The 22,935-nt window shown below is 32.2% G+C and overlaps 1 protein-coding gene across 25 annotated transcripts; it reads left to right on the plus strand.

The window, feature by feature from the left end:
• The first annotated feature begins 4,665 nt into the window (after positions 1–4,665).
• On the plus strand, positions 4,666–8,927 carry LOC105776136 (serine/threonine-protein kinase SAPK2). 25 transcript variants are annotated; one of them, XR_001127880.2, is made up of 8 exons: positions 4,667–5,558; positions 5,655–5,756; positions 5,851–5,904; positions 6,777–6,849; positions 7,029–7,074; positions 7,760–7,971; positions 8,058–8,086; positions 8,648–8,927. XR_001127880.2 is itself a non-coding variant. In XM_012598680.2 (7 exons), the coding sequence occupies exons 2-6, from the start codon at positions 5,664–5,666 to the stop codon at positions 8,059–8,061; spliced, it is 270 nt and encodes an 89-aa protein (XP_012454134.1). In that variant the 5' UTR covers positions 4,667–5,558; positions 5,655–5,663; the 3' UTR covers positions 8,062–8,086; positions 8,648–8,927. The 25 variants fall into 25 exon arrangements, 8 of the variants coding, with proteins under 8 accessions (XP_012454111.1, XP_052485730.1, XP_052485748.1 ...); XR_001127878.2 differs by having other exon boundaries at positions 8,651–8,927; XR_001127881.2 differs by having other exon boundaries at positions 7,760–7,949.
• The last annotated feature ends 14,008 nt before the right edge of the window (positions 8,928–22,935 follow it).

The raw sequence follows: 22,935 nt of genomic DNA on the forward strand, positions 1-22,935 counted from the left end.
GAATTTATTTTGTTTTTAAATAATATATCTAAAGAGGTTGGTCCACGTTTTGTGTCTTAAGTTGATTCAAAATCATTAATCATATATTATTTTTTACCTCTTATAAGTAAAATATATCTTAAAATATATAGTTAAAATGGCGAATTGAGTCTTCCAAATCATTCCCGCAAGAGATCCGGACCGATTTTTTTCTGATCCTTCGATAAAAAATATTCATTTTCTTAATAAAAATAGGAGGTAGAGCCGATAAAGATTTCTTTTTCGATTCATCCCTGGAGTTGAATTAATACCTCATTCAAGAATTGGTTTTGATCTAATCCATAGGAATCAATAGAAAAGGCAAATCCCTTATAATACACCAGATCCGACTCGGTTATTGATATAGTGAATAGATCTGTCATTTCTTCTAATGTGTATCCCCCTGTTCTGGTCATGGAATAGATGAAATAAATAAATAAAAATGGATATTTGTTCAAGAATGAAATCTTATTGGAATTGCCCAGTTAGTCCTTCGGAACCATATCACATCTTGGATATGATGAAATAGGATGAATTGAGACGGTATTTTGTAAATACTAATTATCTTGAATATATTAACTATTTCTTTATTTTTTTGATCGCTTGGAAGGGACAAAAGGAACATATTGTTCTTAATTTCTTCAACAATTTTTTATCTATAGTGGACCTCTCAGTAGAATTTGAACCCAGATGAAGTTCTGACCATATATAAGAGAAAAAAGAATGAATGGGTCTTGTAGGATTCGGAAGCAGATGAATATCTTGATTGGCATTCACACTATTATCGATGCAGGAGGACGTGAGTTTGAGTACGCTGAGACCTATTTAATAGTTGGAGATAGGCTATGGGTAGAATTAGGTTTTATTGTATATAAAAAAAAACAGATATGATAAATAACCTATAATGAGATTAGTGTTAAAAAAAATGTGTTGCTAAAGATTCATATACATAATATAAATTTGTAATGCATGATTAAATAATTATAGTAAATTTAAATTTTAATATATTTATTATTAAATAAAAAAATAAAAAATCCTTAACGAAGTGGGAGGGTTTATTCTAGTTGTATATAAATGTTTCAATGAATTTCCAATTAATCTTTGTATAGCCGGGGAAATCGGAATTTAAAGATTGGTGACGCTACCGTTGCCAAAAGCTTCATACATCTTATGGATTATGGCATATCACAATATTCGCCAGAAAAATAAACGCATATATTTATTAAATTTTATGTAAGAATTAAATAAATATTTGATTGGGTAAAATATACAAATGGTCATTCAACTATACTCATATTCCTGTTTTGGTCACTCAATTTTAATTTTTTTAATTTAGGCCCTAATGTTTTATTCATTTCTTTTTTATCATCCATTGTTAAATTGAAAACGAGAATAATGATGCGACATTTTTAACTGTTATAATAACACATTTAGTCTTCAAATTGATAGAATTTGTAAATATGAAGAGTTGAAGTTATTGAATTATTTAGAATTAGAATCAAATTGGTAGAATATGCAAGTATTAAGGACTAAATGTCTTATTATACCAATTAGAAAAAGGCCACACCATTATTTTCATTATCAATTTAACAACAGTGACCAAAACATGAATGAGTACAAATATTAGTGTCTAAATTGATTTTTTTAAAAAATTGGGTGACCAAAACAGAATGCAAGCATAGTTGGGTGACTATTTGTATAGTTTGCCTTATTTGATTTGAATGGTAAAGTTAAATGTTTAAAATGCATTGTATCATGAATTCAAGATTTATTATGATTGGGATTTTATTGATTTTAAATAAAATATAAAAAGTCGAAAACACTCTCATAATAATATAATTTATGTTACATATAAAGAATATTTTAATAATTTTTAATTAACTTGGTGCCTAATTAACTTGTGATACCTATTTATTTAGGAGTTTAACAAAATAAAATAATTTATGCAAGAATTTTATCTTGAATGCATATTTAATGCAGTAGATAATTGTTATATAATTATAGTGAAAATAACTCAACCCGAGATTCGACTTGAAATACCCATGATTTAAATAATCCCAGACACTTCATTTTGGGGGACATGTGAGACACTCCATGGCTTATCTTCTTCTTCTCCATAAAATCTTTTGTCTCCATATTCAAAACCTTCTTCAAGACCATTTTGTCTCCCCTTTTTTCACTCATGTTGATACACAGTATCACAATATAATTAATAATTAGTAAATTAATAAACGAAATATATATCCTTTGACTAAAATAACAACTTTTGGAATAACAAAAATAAAGTTGTAAAACATTACTTCAACATCATGAGTCTAATCCAAGTTGTTGTCATGGTACAAACACTACACCAATACAGGCTTTTAGCGGCATTTGGATAAAAAAACGTCACTAAAAATCGAGCATTAGCGGCGCATTACGTAAAATGCCGCTAAAGATCAAGCATTAGCGGCGTTTTTTAAAAAAACGCCGCAAAAAACCTAAGCCCAACGGCATCGTTTTCTATCTTTTGGGGCTTTAGCGGCGTTTTTAAAGAAAGCGCCGCTAATGCTCAGATTTTTAGCGGCGTTTTTGGAAAAGCGCCGCTAATGCTCAGATTTTTAGTGGTGCTTTTGGAAAAGCGCCGCTAATGCTGGGGGCTTTAGCGGCGTTTTCCAAGAAGCGCCGTTAATGCTCGGGGCTTTAGCGGCGTTTTTGAAAAAGCGTCGCAAAAATATTTTATCTGTCTATTTACTAGTTAATTTGTTTATTTATATTAATTATAATTTAATTTATTTTTAATTGAATATTTGTTAAAAATAGACAAATTTGAAATAATGACACGTAGAAATAATTTGAAATAAAAAAATAGAAAAATATTTGTTAAAAATGGAGAAATTAAAATACTATTATTTAAAATAATTTTAATTTTTTTGGGTACATAATTGATTGATTTTAATTTATATATTAAATAATTTCAAATATAATTGTAAAAGATACGATAGTATTAATTATAAAATATTTAATTTAATTATCATTATAGTTTAGGGTTTAATATATATGGTTAATTTAGGATTTAGGGCCGATTTAAGAGTTACAATTTTAAGGTTTATAGATTATGGAATTAGGGATTATGGATTAGGGATTCTGATTTAAGGGTTGTGATTTAAGGTTTATGGGTTAGGGGTTAAGGGTTAGAGGTTAAGAGTTAGGGATTTAGGGTTTATGGATTCGATGTCAGGTTAGGGTTTAGGGTTTAGATTAATTAGTGTGTTTGAATTTATATATTAAATAATGTTTAGGGGTTAGGGGTTAGGGATTCGGGGTCGGGTTAGGGTTAGGGTTAGGGTTTAGGATTTAGATTAATTAGTATTTTTTAATTTATATATTAAATAAGGTTTAGGGGTTAGTGGTTAGGGGTTTGGTGTTTGTGGTTAAGAGTTAGTGATTTAGGGTTTAGAGATTCAAGGTCAGCTTAGAGTTTAAGGTTTAGATTAATTAGTATTTTTTTAATTTATGTATTAAATAACTTCTTATATAATTGTAAAAGAGATAATAATAAATTGTAAAGATTATTAATTTAAAATTGATATGCAATATACAATAATTGAATATAAAAAATTATAAAATATGTGAGCTTTGGCGGCGTTTATAGCAAAAACGCCGCTAATATGTATTAGAATTTTTCAAAACGGTGTCGTTTCATTACAAGAATTTAATTTATTAGTGGCGTTTCTTCTGTAAACGCCGGAAAAGGTAACATTAGCGGTGTTTATGACTAAAAAATATTTAATCTAAACCATTTGATATATTTAAATATTAGATTTAAAAAAATTAATAAAAATATGTAACAAATTGATACAGATAGGTAACTATCTATTTTGGATATATAGGACCAAATTATAGCAAATAAAAATAAAATACAAAAACTAAAATCATTCCACATCGAACATCTAGCAAAATAATTATATTTTAGTTAGGAAGAAATATCTCTAATAAAATGGAGATTAGATCGAAATGAATAATATAAAATCATGATTAACGCCTCAATCTTTAATAGAAATTTGATATGTGAGAGATTAATTGCTTACATTGGATAATTCTAACTTAATAATTAATTACGACTATTTAATCATTTTTTCTTATTAAAATATACGATATTTATTTTGAGAGTACTTGATTTTTTATAAAATTCAATTTATAAAAATAATAGTAAATGTTTTATAAAATCACTTAACTAATAATTTTAATGAAAAATAAAAGATTTTTAGCATAGCAAAACAGTGTCGTTTTATTCCAAATGAAATAATTTTTTGCGGCGCTTTTATGAAAAACGCCGCAAAAGGTAAGCAATAGCGGCGTTTTTATAAAAAACGCCACAAAAAATAATTTTACTTTACAAAAATAGCTCCATTTTAGCATAGCAAAACAATGTCGTTTTATTCCAAATGAAATAATTTTTTGCAAGCAATAGCGGCGTTTTTATAAAAAACGCCACAAAAATAATTTTACTTTAAAAAAATAGCGCCATTTATATAGCAAAACGGTATCATTTTATTCCAAATGAAATAATTTTTTACGATATTTTTTAAAAACACCGCAAAAGATAAGCAATTGAGGCGCTTTTATAAAAACGCCAAAAAAAAAATTTTACTTCAAAAAAAAAATAGCGCCATTTTGACAAATCCCCTCCCCCGAAATCCCCAACTTCCCCCCCTAAAATCCCTAATTTCCCACATCCAAGTAAAAAACCCAAAAGCTTATTCACTCTGTGTTTCTTCCCAACTGAAGCCAAGCCAGTTCTTGTTTGTTCTTCGTCTTAAAACTCTCAAATGGATAAAAAGGCTCCAAAATCAAAGAACCCAGAACCAGGATGGGATCCTCTTCCCTTCTCTTTTCTAAAAAAAAATGTCTGATTGGTCCGCAATCAGTTACTGATGCTTTGTTGAATGAATAAGAAGCTTTTTTCAAGATTATTTGTTCCTTCCGGCTCACTCCTCACCAAAACCAGAAGGCACACTACCGGGAAAGTAAGATAGCTTCTCCTCTGATTATAAATCAAATAAACCTCCCAAAAATTCGTGTTGTACTGTATTAAGGGAGGCAGTGAAAGCCCTATATTTATATATATATATAACGATATAAAGATAAAAAGATAGGTGGTCCTAGAAGGGTCCTTCGCTACACTCGCGCTCCAGACAGAAAGGTCAACTCAACTAGTCGCAAGAAGAAAGGCTGGGTAGGATCGTAAACTCATCTGCGAACACCTAACTGCTGAGGTTGGTTCCGAGCCTTAGATAGGAATTCTTGGGCTTCTCTCGACCTGTGAAGAAAAGCTTTTTCAGATGTTAAAAAAAGCATTGTAGGATAATCGGCATCTGTCCCTCGAGAAAGAGTAAGATAGGCAAAAAGGCATAGAGACAACAGCGGTAATGCCGCATCTCTCGATGAGAAGGAATCCTGGAAAGAAGAGCAAAGAAAAGCCCTTCTTAAACCAAGGAAACGATGAGAAAAAGAGCAAAAAGGGATTGGAAATTAAAGGGTACTGAGTGGAAGATGAGGTTAAGGATGTTTATATTTTTGATGTTTCTATTGCTTCATTTCCCTTTTAAAAAATTTAGGATGTTTCTATTTTTGATGGGATATGAATGCTGTAGGTGGTTTTGATGCCTACCCATTTAGCAATTGTGATGGAGTATGCTGCTGGTGGTGAGCTCTTTGATCGAATTTACAGTGCTGGTAGATTCAGTGAAGATGAGGTCCTTTTTCTGTTTCTATTTTTATTCTTTTCATTCCCACTTTTTTTTTTTTTGGAAACAAAATTTATTTTAGTGCTTACTTGTATTTCTTCAGGCTAGATATTTTTTTCAGCAGTTGATCTCTGGTGTTAATTACTGTCACTCCATGGTATTTAAACTCAAAAAAATCAAACCTTGATGTTTCTTAGTGTATGCCAAATGTAAGAACTAAATCTACTTATTGTTTCCATGTTCCTATTCTTGTTTGCAGCAAATATGCCATAGAGATTTGAAATAAGAAAATACCCTTTTAGATGGAAGTTCTGCACCTCGTTTGAAAATCTGCGATTTCAGTTACTCTAAGGTTTGGGAATAATTATATATAGTCCATCTTAAATGTCAGTTACCAGCTTGAGACATGAATGGTGCAGGTTTGTAAGTAGCATATATAGATATAAGCTGGTCTGATTTGATGACTGGTTAAGTGGGGAAGGATGTACATACATGTTAAGTGGGGAAGGATGTATATAGCATTTGCAGATTTTTGAAGGTTAGAAGAATATGATATTTATTTTGCCATTAGTTGGATGAGGGATAAACCATAAAATAGGTTAGTAAGTTAGAATACACTATTTCTTTTGCTAGAACAATGCAAGGATGTTTCTAGCACTTGCAAATTTTAGTAGTAAATATGAACCCACAAAATATATCTAAGTTGTTAGGACTCTTCATTTTTCATGAAGTACCCATGACCGACATTTATGTCCGAAACACGGATATGAAGATATGACCTCCGAGGATCCTTCAAATACATAAAAAAACATAGAAAAACTAACCACACCTATGTCAGATACATACTCGTATCTGACACTCATACCTGAGTCCAAGTAACATAGGTATATATTTTTTCTTATCTAGCAAGTTTAATGATTCTGTCACCTTTGTAAGTGCTATTGCATAATTGATTTCCTTTGAAACATTGCTTCGGACAAGATGTTAATAAAGTTTCTCTAACATGAGGCTGGGGGTACTTGATTTCAGATAGCAATGTGGCTGATATTGTGGTGGAAATATATCCCAGTTTTAGTCATTCTATCTAAAATGTTCTTTGCAGGTAAGTCTTTTTGGTGTTCTTAATAGATTTTTAGTAGTTAACTGTTGAGTAACTTTGGTGCTCTGTTGATGTACCATGATTCAGGATAATCACTTAGTTTAGATGCTTTATAAATGTTAATCATGTTGTAATTTGTTTCAATAATGAATGGATATTTGATCCTCACTGTATATGTGCAGGTTTGTCACTGTTTGCGGCACTTGGCTTTTTACTGTATGGTGGAAGGTAATTGCATTGACATTTATTGTATTGTTTCTAATTGTTTTAATGGCATTGGAGCTAGCTTAGTGTGATAATTTGTTTTATGTTTAGGGAGCACACATTTTAAAACCTGTATATCATTTTTCTTTTTATATGTTGACATAAGCTTTGATATCTGGTTTGTGAATTAAAGGAGTGGATTTTTCCCTGTTATAACAAAACCAGGAAGGATAACGGTGCGTTAAGCATTTAAATATAATAAACAATATATCATGTTGATATAAAAAAAGCAATATATCACTATATTGTACTGCAAAACACTCACATCTGCATACAATGAATGTAAAATATACTAATGATGCAGCTCAATTAAAACTTTTTAATATGGATATACTTTGATCACATGTGTGCACCTAGTTACTGACACTTAGGCTTTGCTAAACATTTGTACTCATTGTTGATAATCCTGTATGTATCAACATTAGAACAAATATTTAATCAGTGTGGAAAGGTTTGCCTTTGCTAAATGATGATGAATCTCTTGTTTATATAGTGTGCTCTTTTATCATTTATGTTAATGTGGCTTCGTGTGCTTTCCTCAGTATATCCCCTTGGTTAAATGGTTAAATTTTTTTTCCCTCTGTAAGGTTAAATGGTGGCATGCTTATTTTTGTTTAAATATTAAATGTGACGTTCTCTTACTGCACAGAAACTTAGTTTGGAACAATCTAATTCTAGCCAGTAAGGAATGGAAGCCTCCATTAAGAGTTTGCTTGCAGAAAAGGAAGAATTGGCAATGGTTTCAATTGAGAGAAGGCTTCAATTGAAGCTATTGAAGAGAAAAGAAAGTTATACAATTCTCAGATAACATCGTTATCAGCTAACAAGCACATTAAGCTGTACAAGGATATGCAATTTTCAGTTATAACATTGGACTAATATTTTCTGTTTTTCTTCATCTTGAGTTGATGTGTACATGATTTATTGAAAAAAACTTTTCGTTTCAGGTAAATAATTTAAGAGGTGCCGAACATAGGTAAGCTGCTTCTTAAGTTTAAGCCTCTTCATTTAACCTTCAGCTAGGATGTTTCTTAACATATAGAAATTGTATTATTAATTTTGATGATGTCAAAGAATCATTGAACCTAAAAGTTTAAGTTATTATATTAGTGCCTTTATTTTGTTGTTTTTGGTTCTAATGTCCACTTTTGCCCTTAGCTGTCTTTATAGTTTTATGATCTATTAATTCCTCTATTTTTTATATGATAAGAGTTGTCACATGATTTGCTATCTTGCTTCTATGGGATTTCAAGAAAAATATGTTGTTGAATGTACTTGCTTTTTTAGGTTTGTACTTTATTATTATGGTTATGCTTTTTATTCTGACTCTTTATGATTTAAGTATCAGTGTTCGGAACCCATGGATGTGGGAAAACTTGGAAAAAAATTGAACATACTCATCTCAGACATGCCTTCATACCCATATCTGACATGTCTTTATATTGACACCTAACACTCATACCTAAGTCCGAGTAACATGGTTCTTTTCTTTTTCAAGTTCTAAATTGTTTAACAATAGGTTCTTTGTTTTCTTAAGCAGGGATGATGAAGATGATTCTGTTGCCAAGATGAAGGCAACTGAGGAAGCCTTGGAAGCAAAACAAAAAGTAACAAATAGCTTGTCTGCTACTTGTTCTTTTTTTTTTTAATTATGTTTTATAATTTTGTGACAAATTGTTCTTGGTACTCTGAAGATATTTATACAAAATTACCCTATGATTCTATTGTATTTATACTGCATGGCTGCACCATGTATTTCTTAACTAGTTTGATAAATTTTATGTGTGTTGTTTAATTTTTCGTTATTGTCTTTGTAACTTGCAGCAAAAACCTACATTTGAGCTATCTTTCCATTGTTTATTTTAGTTTTGATTCTAAATTTTTATTTTACTTTAATATTTACGACAACTTGAGTTTTAACTTTTGAATTTTAATTGTGTTATTAATTTACGGCCCTAAATTCTAAAACTAAATTCATTAATTTTTATATTTAGTTTTAAAGTTAAAATTTTCATAGAAAATTTAATTTAAATAATATTTTATATTTATATTTAAAAAGTATATTTAAAGTTCAAATTTTAAAAATAAAACATAATATAATATTTATCATAAAAATAAATATTATTTGATTAAAATAATTTTTTTAAAGGTTATGTTTTTAGTGGCGTTTTTGCTAGAAGCGCTGCTAAAGATCATGGTCTATAGCGGCGTTTGTGGGAAAAGCGTCGCTAAAGGTCGTGGTCTATAGCGGCGTTTGTAAAAAAGCGCTGCTAAAGGTCATGGTCTTTAACGGTGTTTGTGGAAAAGTGCCGCTAAAGGTCGTGGTCTTTAGTGGCGTTTGTGAGAAAAGCGCCGCTAAAGGTCTTGGTCTTTAGCGGCGTTTGTGGGAAAAGCGCCGCTGAAAGTTAGCGACGCGTTCTTTAGCGGCGTTTTTTCCGGCGCTTCTCAAAGCGCTGCAAATACTATTAGCGGCGCTTTAAAAAAGCGCCACTAAAAACCTATTTTGGTGTAGTGAAATTAATTATACAATCATGGTATTTAAAATATCATTAAGAATGTCACGTTACATTAAAACAAACAAAAGATTACAAAGCTTGAGCACACAAGTCTAAATATACCAAACAAAGAGTACCATAATGAAGGAGTATATACCCCAAAGCATCTAATATTTTATCAAATTCATAGCGTAGATTAAAACGAAACTCCCAATCTTTCCCGACAATTCCAATGCCTCTAAAAGCATATTATGTGCATATATATATATTCATTGCATTTGCATTTTAATCTTTATATAGCCAACGAAATTAAAGATGGCTTACACTGCTGCTTTCCTCATTGTTATCGCATTCCTTTTTAACATTGTATTTGGGGTTATAATTGTAACCAAGAAAGACCAGCTATCTAGGTTCTTAAAGAAAGCTGCAGAAGCCATTAAAGATGCCAATGATGCGGCCGATGTTTTGGATAAGGTTGCAGCCACCATCGATATTGCTGAAGCCATTGTTGATATTGAGGACGGTGCTGGCCCAGAGGTCGTCTGTTGTTTCTTTTGTACATGATATTTGCCTATGTATGTATTATGCGGATGAAGATATGAAGTTCAAGGTATATATGAATGTATGTATTATGCAGATGCCAATGATGCGGCCGATGTTTTGGATCAGGCTGAAGATGTTTCCGGTATCGGCGAGGATGCCGATAAGTGCTTCCTTAGTTGTGTCATTTGTTAATGATGCTTGGCTATGTTTGCTGTACATAGATGAAGACACGAAGTTGAAGTTACATATGCTTTGTTAATTTTAGCTCCAAAATTGTGTAATTAATTTCCTTTTGTGGATGAAAATACATGTGCATGTTAGGATACATTCGTTTTTGTGGGAAAGGGCTTTTTGTTCTGCTTCCCCCCCCCCCCTTTGTATGTATATATATTTGTTGCTTAAATTGTGGCTCGGTGAATGGAGTATAAACTTAGGATCAGGGAAAAATATTTCAAATTTTTATTGAAAAATGTCTTAAAATTTTCAAAAGCATTAACATTGTCCGAAAGTTTTAAAATATTTAAAGTTTACGTTTTCGTTTTTTCTTATATATGAATCTAAATTTTTCGATTATGTATGTACGCTAAAATTGAAACTGATTGGAGTTGGTAATAAAATTTATGTTACAAATATATAATAAATTTATATGAAAATTAAATATAGTTTTCGTTGAAATTATAAAATCTGAAAAACTAAGATTTTGAAATTTAATTTAATTTATGTACAGGTCCTATTTTATCCAGGTCCAAGCACAAATAAATAAAACCCAAAATAACAAAAATATTCATAAAGTCCAAATTACAAACAGGCCCAATATGGCCCAAATCAGAAAAAACCTAGTAGCCCAAAATGACCCAAAGCTTAAACTATTTCAGAAAAAAAAAAGACACCCTAGGGCACCATGTGCACCGCACTGCTTCTTCGTATCCTTGTAGCGTACTCATCGCCCGAAGCAGGACAGACATTTGCGGCCTTGCACCAAAATGGCCAGGGTTATCCCTCCAACGCTCGTTGACCTTGCCAAAACCTGCAAACAGGGCAAAAAGGAGACTGACACGGAAGCAAAGCAAAAGCAAACAAAAACAGCGTGTAAATCAGCTATAAATGGCCTGAGAAAATATTGTAAAGGGGGGGGGGGAGGGACTGTGATGAAAACGATTGAAAAATACAAAAATATTGCTGAATCAATAAAAAATCGAAATTTTTGGAAGAAAGGTGTTCGTTTTTCCTCTATTTCATTCGATCTCCTGATTTATTTTTCTTTTTCTTTCTTTTTTTTGTTTTGTTTTTAGAGCATATATATATAAGATTATATATATATAAAAGAGAAAAGATAAGGAGAATCTTTACCTGCGCCGCACCGGAGGAGGAGAAGCCAAACGGTTTCCCTTCGATTCTAGGACTCGTGGCCACTTTTCAAATGATTCAGTCTTAAATCTAGGTTCTAGGAGTGACAAGCTTTAAGCGGGGCTAAGAAATGCCCGATTTTTGCACCTCTGACCACCGCGTACGGTGGAGCTACGGCGGAGGTGCACCGGAGCCCTCGATCGGAGACCTAGGCCGGTCTTAGGAGGGAGAGAGAACCCTCTCTCTTTTTTTTTTTCTAAAAAGTGGGGTAAAATGTTTTTTTGTTGATTTTTTTTGTATTTATAAGGTATAAAAACGACGTCGTTTTGGACCTTGGCCTCAGTGGCCAAAACAGCGCCGTTTGGCTTAAAACCCAATGGCCGACCCGAGTCCGACCCGAACCCTTAGGATCCGCGTGTTTCTGCGGTAAAGGGGACATTTGAGCACGCGGTCTTTCCGCATTTTAAGCGCATTTCGATCTGGTCCTTCTTTTATATTTTATTTCCTTTTAAATTTTATTCTCCCATTTTATTTCTGTTTCAATTAAGTACGCATTAAAGAGCTGCGTTTTGAGGGTGGGGAAATTTCCCCTTTTAGTCCCCCATGTCATGCGCACGTTGTGATTTGATCCTGGGATGCTTTTACTTGTTTATTTTCAATTTCTTGCCTTTAAATTTTGTTTTGACTTTAATCTAATCCTTTTTAGTTTCGATTAGGGTTTTTTTTTATTATTTGTGGTGTTTTGCTTACTTTATTTATTTACTTATTTTATTTTATTTTTTATTTTCTATTCTTCATTTTCTATTCTTTCTTTTCGCATTCAATGTATCATTGTTTTATTTTACTTTATTTTATTCTTAGCTTACTATTATTATTATTAGTATTTACCCATTTATATCTTTTAATTATAAACTTTGTTATACACATATATTTCTTTTATATATATACATATATTTTTTTATATATATTTATAATTTTATCTATTTTCTTTGTTATTATTATTGCTTTACTTGATCTTCATTTATTTATTTATTTATTCACATGTCCATTATTATCATTATTATATTCTTTAAATGCTTCAGCTTTTTATTTGTTTGTTTACTTGATATTGTGTATATATGATTGATTTGTTTTTATTTATTTATCTTTTCATTATTATTATTATTTTTTTGTTCTTGCTCGTGCTATTTATATTTACATTATCACAATTGTTACTCCATTATATAATTTTTACCTAAATTCGTAAAAAAGAGAAAAATTTGAAAATAAAGGCAATACTCAGTATTTGGGATCTTCGGGAGGATTGAGCCCTAACGTATTGGGTTCCAATTTTCTTCGTTGAATCTAAATAATCAAGAATGCTCTTTAATCAAAAAACATAAAAAGCTCATTATCGGGAATTCAATACGTTGTGTCCTAACGCATTGGATATGACACGTTGTTTTCTCATGATGAGGATTTTTCTAAAAATAATAAAGGCAATATTCCGTATTTGGGAAATTCGAGTGATCGTGCCCTAACTTGCTGGGTTTCAATTTTTCTCCTTTAACCCAAATAATTTAATATCCTTTTGAAATTAAAATGTACGAGTTTTGAAAATCAAAAGATAAGCTTGTTCTCGAGGGTTTAAAATGTTGTGTCCTAACGTACTGGATGTGACATTTTATTACTCTGAGACAAGAAGGTCTTTAGCATCCACCTCGATTTATCCAATCATCGTTTATAAATTTAACATTAATAAAAAGGGAGGATCGCATTTTTTAAATTCTTTATGGATTTTCGACTTTTGACTTTAAGACATTAATTAATCAACCAGGTACCAATTTTGGGCGTTACGAGGGTGCTAATCCTTCCTCTTACGTAATCGACTCCCGAACCCGTTTTCTGGATTTTGTAGACAAAAAATTATCGTTTTTAATAAATTTAAACATTTATTAAAATGATTAAATGAGGTGATCCGATCACACCTAAATAAAAAAGATAGGTGGCGACTCCCATATTCATATTCTTTTTTAAAATCCAAGTCGACCTCATTTTTGAAAAATGGTGTCAACAATTTATATGGAGTGACAGATTAAGCTCTTGTACAAGATTCATTTAATACGAGTTCAAATCATGTTATTCTCATTCTCAATCTTGATATTGTATAAAAAGAACAAATAATTTTATAATTTTGAGTTTAAATTTTATCATGTAAATGTATTTTTCTAAATTGTATAACAAAAATAAAAGTATCCTCAAAATTATTTTTATTACTTAATAAAATATTAAGTTTTTGATGTTTTACAATTAAATTAGAAAATTGACACCAAAAATTTAAATAATAATAATTTAGATATACACTAATACAGAGATAGCTAAAAGTGAAATTATTTGGAGCTAATCAATATTGCTGTCACATTTTATACACTATTTTCATTTACCCTTTATATATATTTTAATTGGTTTAATGCTTGACCTTAAATTAAACCTTTTAGTTTCATATCTCTATCTATAAATCATGAAATTTGAACCAATAACCTTAAAAATTATCAATATGCAAACCTTAAAAATTGAGTTGCAGAAGGCATATGTGGGTACCAAGGAAACATCGGGAGAGGTACCTATAGGAGTGACATCCTTGAGAGTTGTTAGAGTGTTGTGACCCAAATTCTAAGAGATTGCTTGCAGGTCAAGTTAAACAAAATATACCTTCTTTCTAGAAGATTTAGTATTTATGAGTATAATATATTTAACATTTATTACCATAATATATTTGACTTTGATTAGAATTATGTTTTTTCAACCTATAAATAGATTTAGTCGAAACTCCTCTTGTAATCATTCGAAATTGACATAGTGAATTTTCTTCTCCTCTGCTGGTGGTTTTTTTTCCCGAAAGGGTTTCCATATAAAAATCTATTTGTTCTTTATTTTTATTTCTCTTTTCTTTGCAATATATTATCATTACCGATGTCTTATTTTTACAAATTGGTATCAGAGCTTTCGGGTTGTTCATCTCGATCACGGTAATGGTGTCTTTGAAGTATAAAATTTCGCTATTGGATCGTAACACTAGATTTGTATTATGTCAGATTAAGATGCAAGCAATCCTTGCGCAGATGGATCTGGAGGATGCCCTACTAGGGATAGATAAGATGCCTTCAACATTTACATATGAAGAGAAGAAGCGTAAGGATCGAAAGGCGTTAACACAATTACATCTGCATTTGTCTAACGAAATTTTACAAGATGTGATGAAGGAGAAGACCGCCGCTGCATTATGGAAGAGGCTGGAACAAATATGTATGTTGAGAACTTTAACTAGCAAGTTGCATTTTAAATAGCGTATTTATGCTCATCGTTTGGAGGAAGGTGCGTTTGTGCACGAATACTTAATAGTGTTTAAAGAAATTCTCTCAAACTTGGAGGCAATAGAGGTTCAGTATGATAAGGAAGATCTAGGGTTGATTCTACTTTAGTTGTTGCCCCTGTTTTATTCAACATTTAGACACACGATTTTATATAGCCACGAGTCTCTCACAATTGATGAGGTTTATGATTCTTTGACCTCATATGATAAGATGAATCATCTTGTGGTTAAACCCAACTCTAAGGGAGAAAGTCTCACTGTTCGTGGGAGACAAGAACGAAATGCTGATGATGATCGTGGAAGGACACAGAAACAGAACCCTCGCAAGAAGTCTTCAAATAGAGGTAAAACTTGTAACTTCTGCAAGAAGAAAGGGCACATTAAATCTGAGTGTTACAAGCTACAGAACAAGATCAAAAGAGAGACTGTGAATCAAAAGGGAAAACAAATAGAAAATTCTAATAAAGTTGATATTGTAGAAGACTACAACGATGGTGAACTTCTAGTCGCTTCTGTCAACAATTCTAAAGTGAGCGAGGAGTGGATCATTGATTCAGGCTGCACCCTCCACATGAGTCCCAATCGGGATTGGTTTACCACTTATGAAACAGTGTCTGAAGGTGTTGTTTTAATGGGAAATAATGCATCGTGTAAAATTACAGGTGTTGGAATGATTAAAGTTAAGATGTTTGACGGAGTTGTCAGAACACTTAGTGACGTGTGTCATGTTCCAGAATTGAAGGGAAATTTAATTTCATTAAGTACTCTTGATTTAAAAGGGTACAGATACACAACTGAAAGTGGGGTTTTGAAGATTTCCAAAGGTTCCCTCGTTATGATGAAAGGGCAGAGAAAGACTGTCAAGTTATATGTTTTTTAGGGTTCTATTGTTACTGGTGATGCAGCTGTCACTTCCTCTTCCTTGTCAGATGATGATATTACTAAACTGTGGCATATGCGCCTAGGGTATATGAGTGAGAATGGCATGGTAGAATTGAGCAAAAGAGGACTTCTTGATGGGCAAGGAATTTGCAAACTAAAGTTCTGTGAGCACTGCGTTTTTGAGAAACAAAAGAGAGTTCGATTCACTAGAGGAATCCATAACACGAAAGAAACATTGGAGTATATCTGATCTGTGGGGGCTATCCAGAGTGCATTTGAGAGGTGGAGCTAATTATATGCTAACTTTTATTGATGATTTTTCCAGAAAAGTTTGGGCATTCTTCTTAAAGCAGAAAAGCGATGTGTTTTCTGCATTTAAGTATTGAAAAACTATGATTGAAAAACAGACGAGAAAATAAATAAAATATCTCTGCACAGACAATGGCTTAGAGTTTTGTTCTGATGAGTTTAATAAATTGTGCAAGTCAGAAAGGATCGTGAGACACTTGACAATTTGTCATACTCCATAGTAAAACAGCATTGTAGAACGAATGAACAGAATGATCATGGAGAAGGTTTGATGTATGTTGTCAAATGCCAACTTACCAAAGTTGTTTTGGGCCGAAGTAGCCTCTACTGCATGTTTTTTGATCAACCGATCTTCATCCGTTGCCATTGAGAAAAAGACTCCACAAGAGGTATGGTCTGGTAATCTTGCTGACTATTCTAATTTAAAGATCTTTGGGTGTCCTGCGTATGCTCATGTTGATAATGGAAAATTAGAACCAAAATCTATTAAATGTGTTTTTCTTAGTTATAAAGCTGGTGTAAAAGGGTATAAGTTATGGTGTCTTGAAAATAGAAAAGTTATAATTAGCAGAGATGTTGTTTTTGATGAAACTGCCATGCTACCTAATTTATCTCTTAAAGACTCTTCCAATAAAAAAAATAAAAAACAGGTGGAGTATCAAATTAATCTAGAATCTACAACAGAGTCGATTCCTCAAGCCAGTACGAAAATTCAGAATAGAGTTGTTTCTTTACCACAATTTTCTATCACCAAAAACAAAACTAGAAAATAAATTAAACCTTTAAATAAATATGCCGAGATATAGATGCAAACCAAGAGCCATCTAAATGTGGCTGATCTAGTTGCTTATGCTTTAAATGTGGTTAAAGATATAGATGCAAACCAAGAGCCATCTAATTATCCTAAGTCGGTTAGCTATGAAGACTCAGAAAAGTGGATGTTTTCTATGTAAAAGCAGATAGAATCACTTCACAAAAATATAATATGGGATCTTGTGAAACTTCCTAAAGGTAAAAAGGTTGTTCGTTGTAAATGGGTGTTTAAAAGGAAAGAAGGGACTCCAAGAGTTGAAAAACCCAGATATAAAGTAAGGCTTGGTGCAAAGAGTTATGGTTGTAAAGGGTTACGGTCAAATTTCAGGAGTGGACTTCATAGATGTGTTCTCCTAGTTGTGAAGCATAGTTCGATTCGAGTTTTGCTTGGTATTGTGGCCATGCATGATTTAGAGCTTGAGCAGTTAGATGTAAAAACTATATTTTTGTATGGAGAACTTGAGGATGATATTTACATGCAAGAACCAGAGGGTTTTATAGTATCAAAAAAAGAGAACTATGTTTGCTTGCTAAAAAAGTCCTTTTACGGTTTGAAACAGTCACCAAGATAGTGGTACAAGAGGTTTGATTCCTTTATAACTTCTCATGATCTTAAAAGAAGTAGTTTTGATAGTTGTGTTTACTTTAAGAAAAACAGTGATGGTTTTTTTGTGTATCTACTCATTTATATTGATGACATGTTGATAGCAGTAAAAGATAAATGAGAGATAAGAAAGGTCAAAGACCAACTAAGTGAAAAATTTGAGATGAAAGATTTAGGACTAGCAAAAAAAATACTTGGTATGGAGATTCTCAGAGATAAAAAAGCAAGTAAATTATACCTAAGTCCGAAAGGGTACATTGAGAAAGTTCTTTTCAGGTTCAATATGCAAAGTGCTAAGCCTATTAGTACTCCTTTAGTAGCCATTTAAGACTTCTATCGGCTTTGTCTCCACAATCAGGTGATGAGATTGAGTACACGTCACATGTTCCATACTCTAGTGTAGTGGGATCTCTCATGTAAGCTATGGTTTGTTTACGTCCAGATTTATCATATGCAGTCAGTGCAGTTAGCAAATACATGACGAATCTCGGTAAAGAACATTGGAAAGAATTTTAGTAGATTTTAAGATACTTACGAGGTACTACTGATGTTTGTGTACAGTTTGGAAGAACTAGAGATGGAGTCATTGGGTATGTTGATGCCGATTTTGCTGGAGACCTTAATAGAAGAAGATCTCTCACAGGTTATATCTTTACAATCAGAGGTTGTGCAATCAGTTGGAAAGCCACTTTGCAAACTACAGTCGCTTTGTCTACCACTAAAGCTGAGTACATGGCGATTACTGAGGCTTGTAAAGAAGCTATTTGGTTGAAGGAACTCTTTAGTGAACTCAATGAAGACCTTCAAATCAGTACAATTGTGACAATCAGAGTGTCATCTTCCTTACAAAAGATCAAATATTTCATGAGAGAACAAAAAACATTATTGTTCGATATCATTTTGTTCGTGATATTATTGCTCGTGGTGATATTGTTGTGAGCAAAATTAGTACTCATGAATAACCTGTAGATATGATGACTAAGTCACTTCCTATAACCAAGTTTGAGCATTGCTTAGACTTGGTTGGTGTTCATTGTTGAAGTTAAACCCAAAAGGTTTTATGGAAGAGGTGAAAAAAACTTGTTCGTTGAGAATTTGTGTCAAGGTGGAGATTGTTAGAGTTGTGTGACCAAAATTCTAAGAGATTGCTTGTAAGTCAAGTTAAACAAAATATACCTTCTTTCTAGAAGATTTAGTATTTATGAGTATGATATATTTAGCATTTATTAGCAAAATATATTTGACTTTGATTAAAATTAGGTTTTTTCAACCTATAAATAGATGTAGTCGAAACTCCTCTTGTAATCATTCGAAATTGACATAGTGAATTTTCTTCTCCTCTACTGGTGGTTTTTTTCCCGAATGGGTTTCTACGTAAAAATTTGTGTGTTCTTTATTTTTATTTTTCTTTTCTTTGTGATATATTATCATTATTGACGTTCTATTTTTACAAGAGTCTAAGTGTCATCTTCCATTTTAGGATGTGAGCTATTGCTAGCTCCGATTTGGTGTTTTGTTTTTAAGCTAGTTCCTTGATTATCTACGTGAGGTTTCAGACTCTTGTCTTGTTGGTTTTGAATGGTGAGGGTAGCACTTCTCGTTTTCATAGGTTAGGGAGTTTTGAAGACACATGGTCTCTTTATTATGAACATTCCCCAACAGAGCTTTTGGTGGCCTCTCACATTAAGGTGGATGACCACTTTGAGGGGCAGGCTCCACTACTTTCTTTGGAGGCATAGCGCCTTGAGTTCGTCTCTTAATGGAAGCAACAAATGTTGCAGAATAGAAAAATAAAGAATCGCAAGCATCTATACTTAAGAGCATGTACCACTAGTAGCTAGGTGAAAGTAGATGAAAATCGGAGTTATTGATGGAGAAAGAAGATAATTTGAGGTTACCTAGGTGCAAGATGTAGCCTAAGGGTTGAGAGGGGATGAAGATGAGGCACCGGAGACGGATTTACAGACTCCTCTGACTCTTCTGACTGCTTGAGAGATAGAAACTCTGGAATGAATGGAAGAAGAAACGACGTAGATCTAAGGGCCCCCATTTTGGGTGCCAAGGATGCAAAAGAGGACCTTGAAAGGGCCTTCAGATCCTGCAGTCTCCTTGGTGGGAGGATTGTCAATTCTCGTAGTATTTGAGGGAGGCAAACCTTGAAAGTATGGGAGAGATAAGTGAGGCATGCTATGCAGACTCGTCGAACTCCTAGAGGATGAGCGACTTGAACTTCCTTAGCTTAAAGTTTCAAGGGGAGAGAAACTATAGCTTGTGAAGAGAACTTGTAGGGCTTGAGCTCGAAGTGAGGTGTTAGAAAACGTGGAGAGGACTAATCCCAGGGTTTTTTTTTAGTGATTTGTAGACATCTCAAACTCCTCTTACGGTGTAAACAAAAGTATAATATTAATACACTTTATATTTACAACTTGGAATACAAGTCTAAATTTTGCTTAGGTCTACCCATATTTGTAAATAGTTAGCCCATTTTAAGCTTATCCATGTTATTTTTTAATTATTTTTTAAATTTATTATATTTTTTAATTTAATCTTTAGTGATTATACATACTTTTTATTTATTAAAATTTATATATAGGAATTTTAATAATTTTTCAATATTTATATTATAGTATTATATATTACTATATATTTAATTTTTGTGTTATAAATTATATAAATATAATATAATATATTATAAACTTAGAAAACGGGTTGAGTTGGATCAAACTTGAGCCTTGGATGTTTGAGCTCAAGCTCGCCCCACATTTTAAGCATTTTTTTGTCCAAACCTATTTTTCAAACTTAACATTTTCATCCAAATCCTTCTAAATTTTAAGTGAGCCTTTGAGGTTGAATGAGGAACTTAACCTATGAACAGGTTTAGGTGTCAGGGTCTCATGGCTTATAATCCTAAGGTTACTTGGATGAGAGGCCCTAATGCAATAAAGGGGTTTTCCCGTCGTTTGCTTGTGGTAATGACTTGTGGGCTCTTTGGACTTGTGAGAAGGGAATCGTAGTTACACCTTTTGGACACACTTTACTCATGATTGGGTGACTTATGATAAGTTTAAAAATGGCAAGAGTGCTTACTATTTATAAGACCTTTGGTGACACCTTGAGAGTATATGTCAAGCTCCGATTCGGAATTTAGAAGTTGCTAGATGTGATGCTTCTATTGGAGACTTAGGAGGTGCACCATTGGGTGTTCAATGTGCCCTTTGAAGCCTTGAAGCAAAGGATCTATTATTGGTATGGGCATCATTTGCTTCATGGGCTTCTTTTTATAAGTCATGGGTGATCTTATGGGCAGCAACCTATCTGGCGGGCAGTAATTGGCGGATTATCCGGCTGATTGTTCAAATGGAAACAAGATTCTTAGATACTCAAGATGCGAGCTGTCTTGTGAATGGACATGCTCCAAACTAGAGGGGCAAACTGACCTTGCAAGATGAGATGCTCCAAATGTTTTTAATACACGTTGGTAAGTTGTCAACTTGTTTATTTTATTTATCTTAAATTTGATAGGATAATTTTAATGGTGCTGATTGAACAGAAATCTTCAATGAGTACATTTCAAGTTCCTAGACTTGATGAATTTGATAAGTTGTAATTGGTAATATTTTTTTTATATAAGGCTGCACTTTGTATGTAAATTCTGTATTAAAATAGAAAAAATATAGAAAGACACATTTGATTGCTGAACTTTGATCTGTCTGTTCTTTCTTCCTTACAAAGAAAAACCAACACGGTAGTAGCTTCATGACTACTGTTGAGCCAAATAAGTATGTGTTTAAGATAGAATTTCTCACTAAAAATTGTCTCCTTTCTTATAAAGGAAACATTCTGAATTACATGTCTAGATTAGATTTGTCATGTAACAATTTGACAGGCCAACTTCCTCAGAGTCTCGGGAAGTTGTTCGCCATTCATGCACTAAACTTATCCCACAATCATCTTACAGGGTTTATCCCTGTTTCATTGTCGAATCTATCCCAGGTTGGGAGTCTGGATTTTTCTTACAACAAATTAAGTGGAAAAATCCCATCAGAGTTGGTCAATCTTAACTTCTTGGAAGTCTTCAGTGTCGCTCACAACAATATATCGGGAAGAATTCCAAGCAACGGACAATTCGCAACATTTTCCATCAGCAATTATGAAGGAAATCCATTTCTTTATGGGCTACGATTAGAGAAAAATCACACCAAAGTCATAGATATGCCTTTTGCATCAGATGAAACCGAAGGAAAATGGTATGAAATTGATCGTGTTTCTTTCTTTGCAAGTTTTGTTGCAACGTATTGTCTTCTTGTTGAGTTTCGGGGTTGTCTCTACATCAATCCTTATTGGCGAAGGAGATGGTTCTATTTATCTGAGAATCTTATTTACAGTTCCTATTGTTGTTGATACTTTCCGCAAGTTAGCTATCAATTTCAATAATTAGTGTACTTATTTACAGCTCCTTTAAGTTGATTGTAGTCAAGCTATTAAGGTTGATGGACAAGTATGCAGTTTGAATTTAGATATAAGTTTTCATTGAATTTTAGATTATATATAAATATTTTTTCTTTGGGCAGTTAAATAAAAAAATATTTTTTTGAACTTATATTCTCCTTTATAAATGCTATTTGTCTTATTATTACACCTAACCAATTGTTGGTATAAAACCATATCTTTATTCTTCTTATCCTCTATGATAAATTACATAAAATAAGAGTAAATAATAACCCCTATGATTTTATTAAGGCTTAATACATAATTTGGTATATGAGTTTGAAACTCTTTTCTAATGTGGTACCTATTATTTTTTTATCCAATGTAGTACTTGTATTTGACAAAAGTTATACATTTTGGTACCGAAGTTAACGTTGTTAACCTTTTAGTGTTTAATTCATGTTTTAGAGTTGATTTGATGAAAGATCATAATTAGCTCATAATATTAGCAATTAACTATCATCAAATTAATCTTAAAATCCAATTAAATCACATCATTAGATTGTACTTAACAAATTAGACATAAAATAAATAAATTCACAATTAACATTAAATTTATTCTATTAACAAACTTATGAAATATTCAAATCTAATAATATTAGTAATTAACTTTTACCGAATCAATCCTAAAGCTCGAGTAAATACTAAAAAGTTAATAATGTTACCTTTAGATACCAAAATATATAATTTTATCAAATACAAATACCACATTAGATAAAAAAACACAAATACTACATTAGAAAAAAGTGTCAAATATGAATAACAAATAATATATAAAGCATATTAAGATAAACCACCCTTCTTCAAATTATTGCATCAACAATTAGGGGCATAGACGGGAGCTGGCAGGCACTTGAACCATGGAAAAAAAAATATATTTAGGTCCTTTTAAAACTTATAAAAATTTAAATTAATAAAAGAAAAATTAAACTTTGGCCCTCTTTAAAATAATAACATTTTGATTTAATCCTTTAAAATTATAAAATATAAAT

The sequence above is a fragment of the Gossypium raimondii genome, chromosome 1 (assembly GCF_025698545.1).
Source record: "Gossypium raimondii isolate GPD5lz chromosome 1, ASM2569854v1, whole genome shotgun sequence".
Taxonomy (NCBI): domain Eukaryota; kingdom Viridiplantae; phylum Streptophyta; class Magnoliopsida; order Malvales; family Malvaceae; genus Gossypium; species Gossypium raimondii.

Coding starts and splice junctions, on each gene's coding strand:
- LOC105776136 (XM_052629770.1), top strand. CDS start 5,664: ATGCCTACCCATTTAGCAATTGTGATGGAGTATGCTGCTGGTGGTGAG. Junction 5,905..6,776: donor TTAATTACTGTCACTCCATG/GTATTTAAACTC, acceptor ACTTGATTTCAG/ATAGCAATGTGGCTGATATT. Junction 7,075..7,759: donor TTTTTACTGTATGGTGGAAG/GTAATTGCATTG, acceptor CTTACTGCACAG/AAACTTAGTTTGGAACAATC.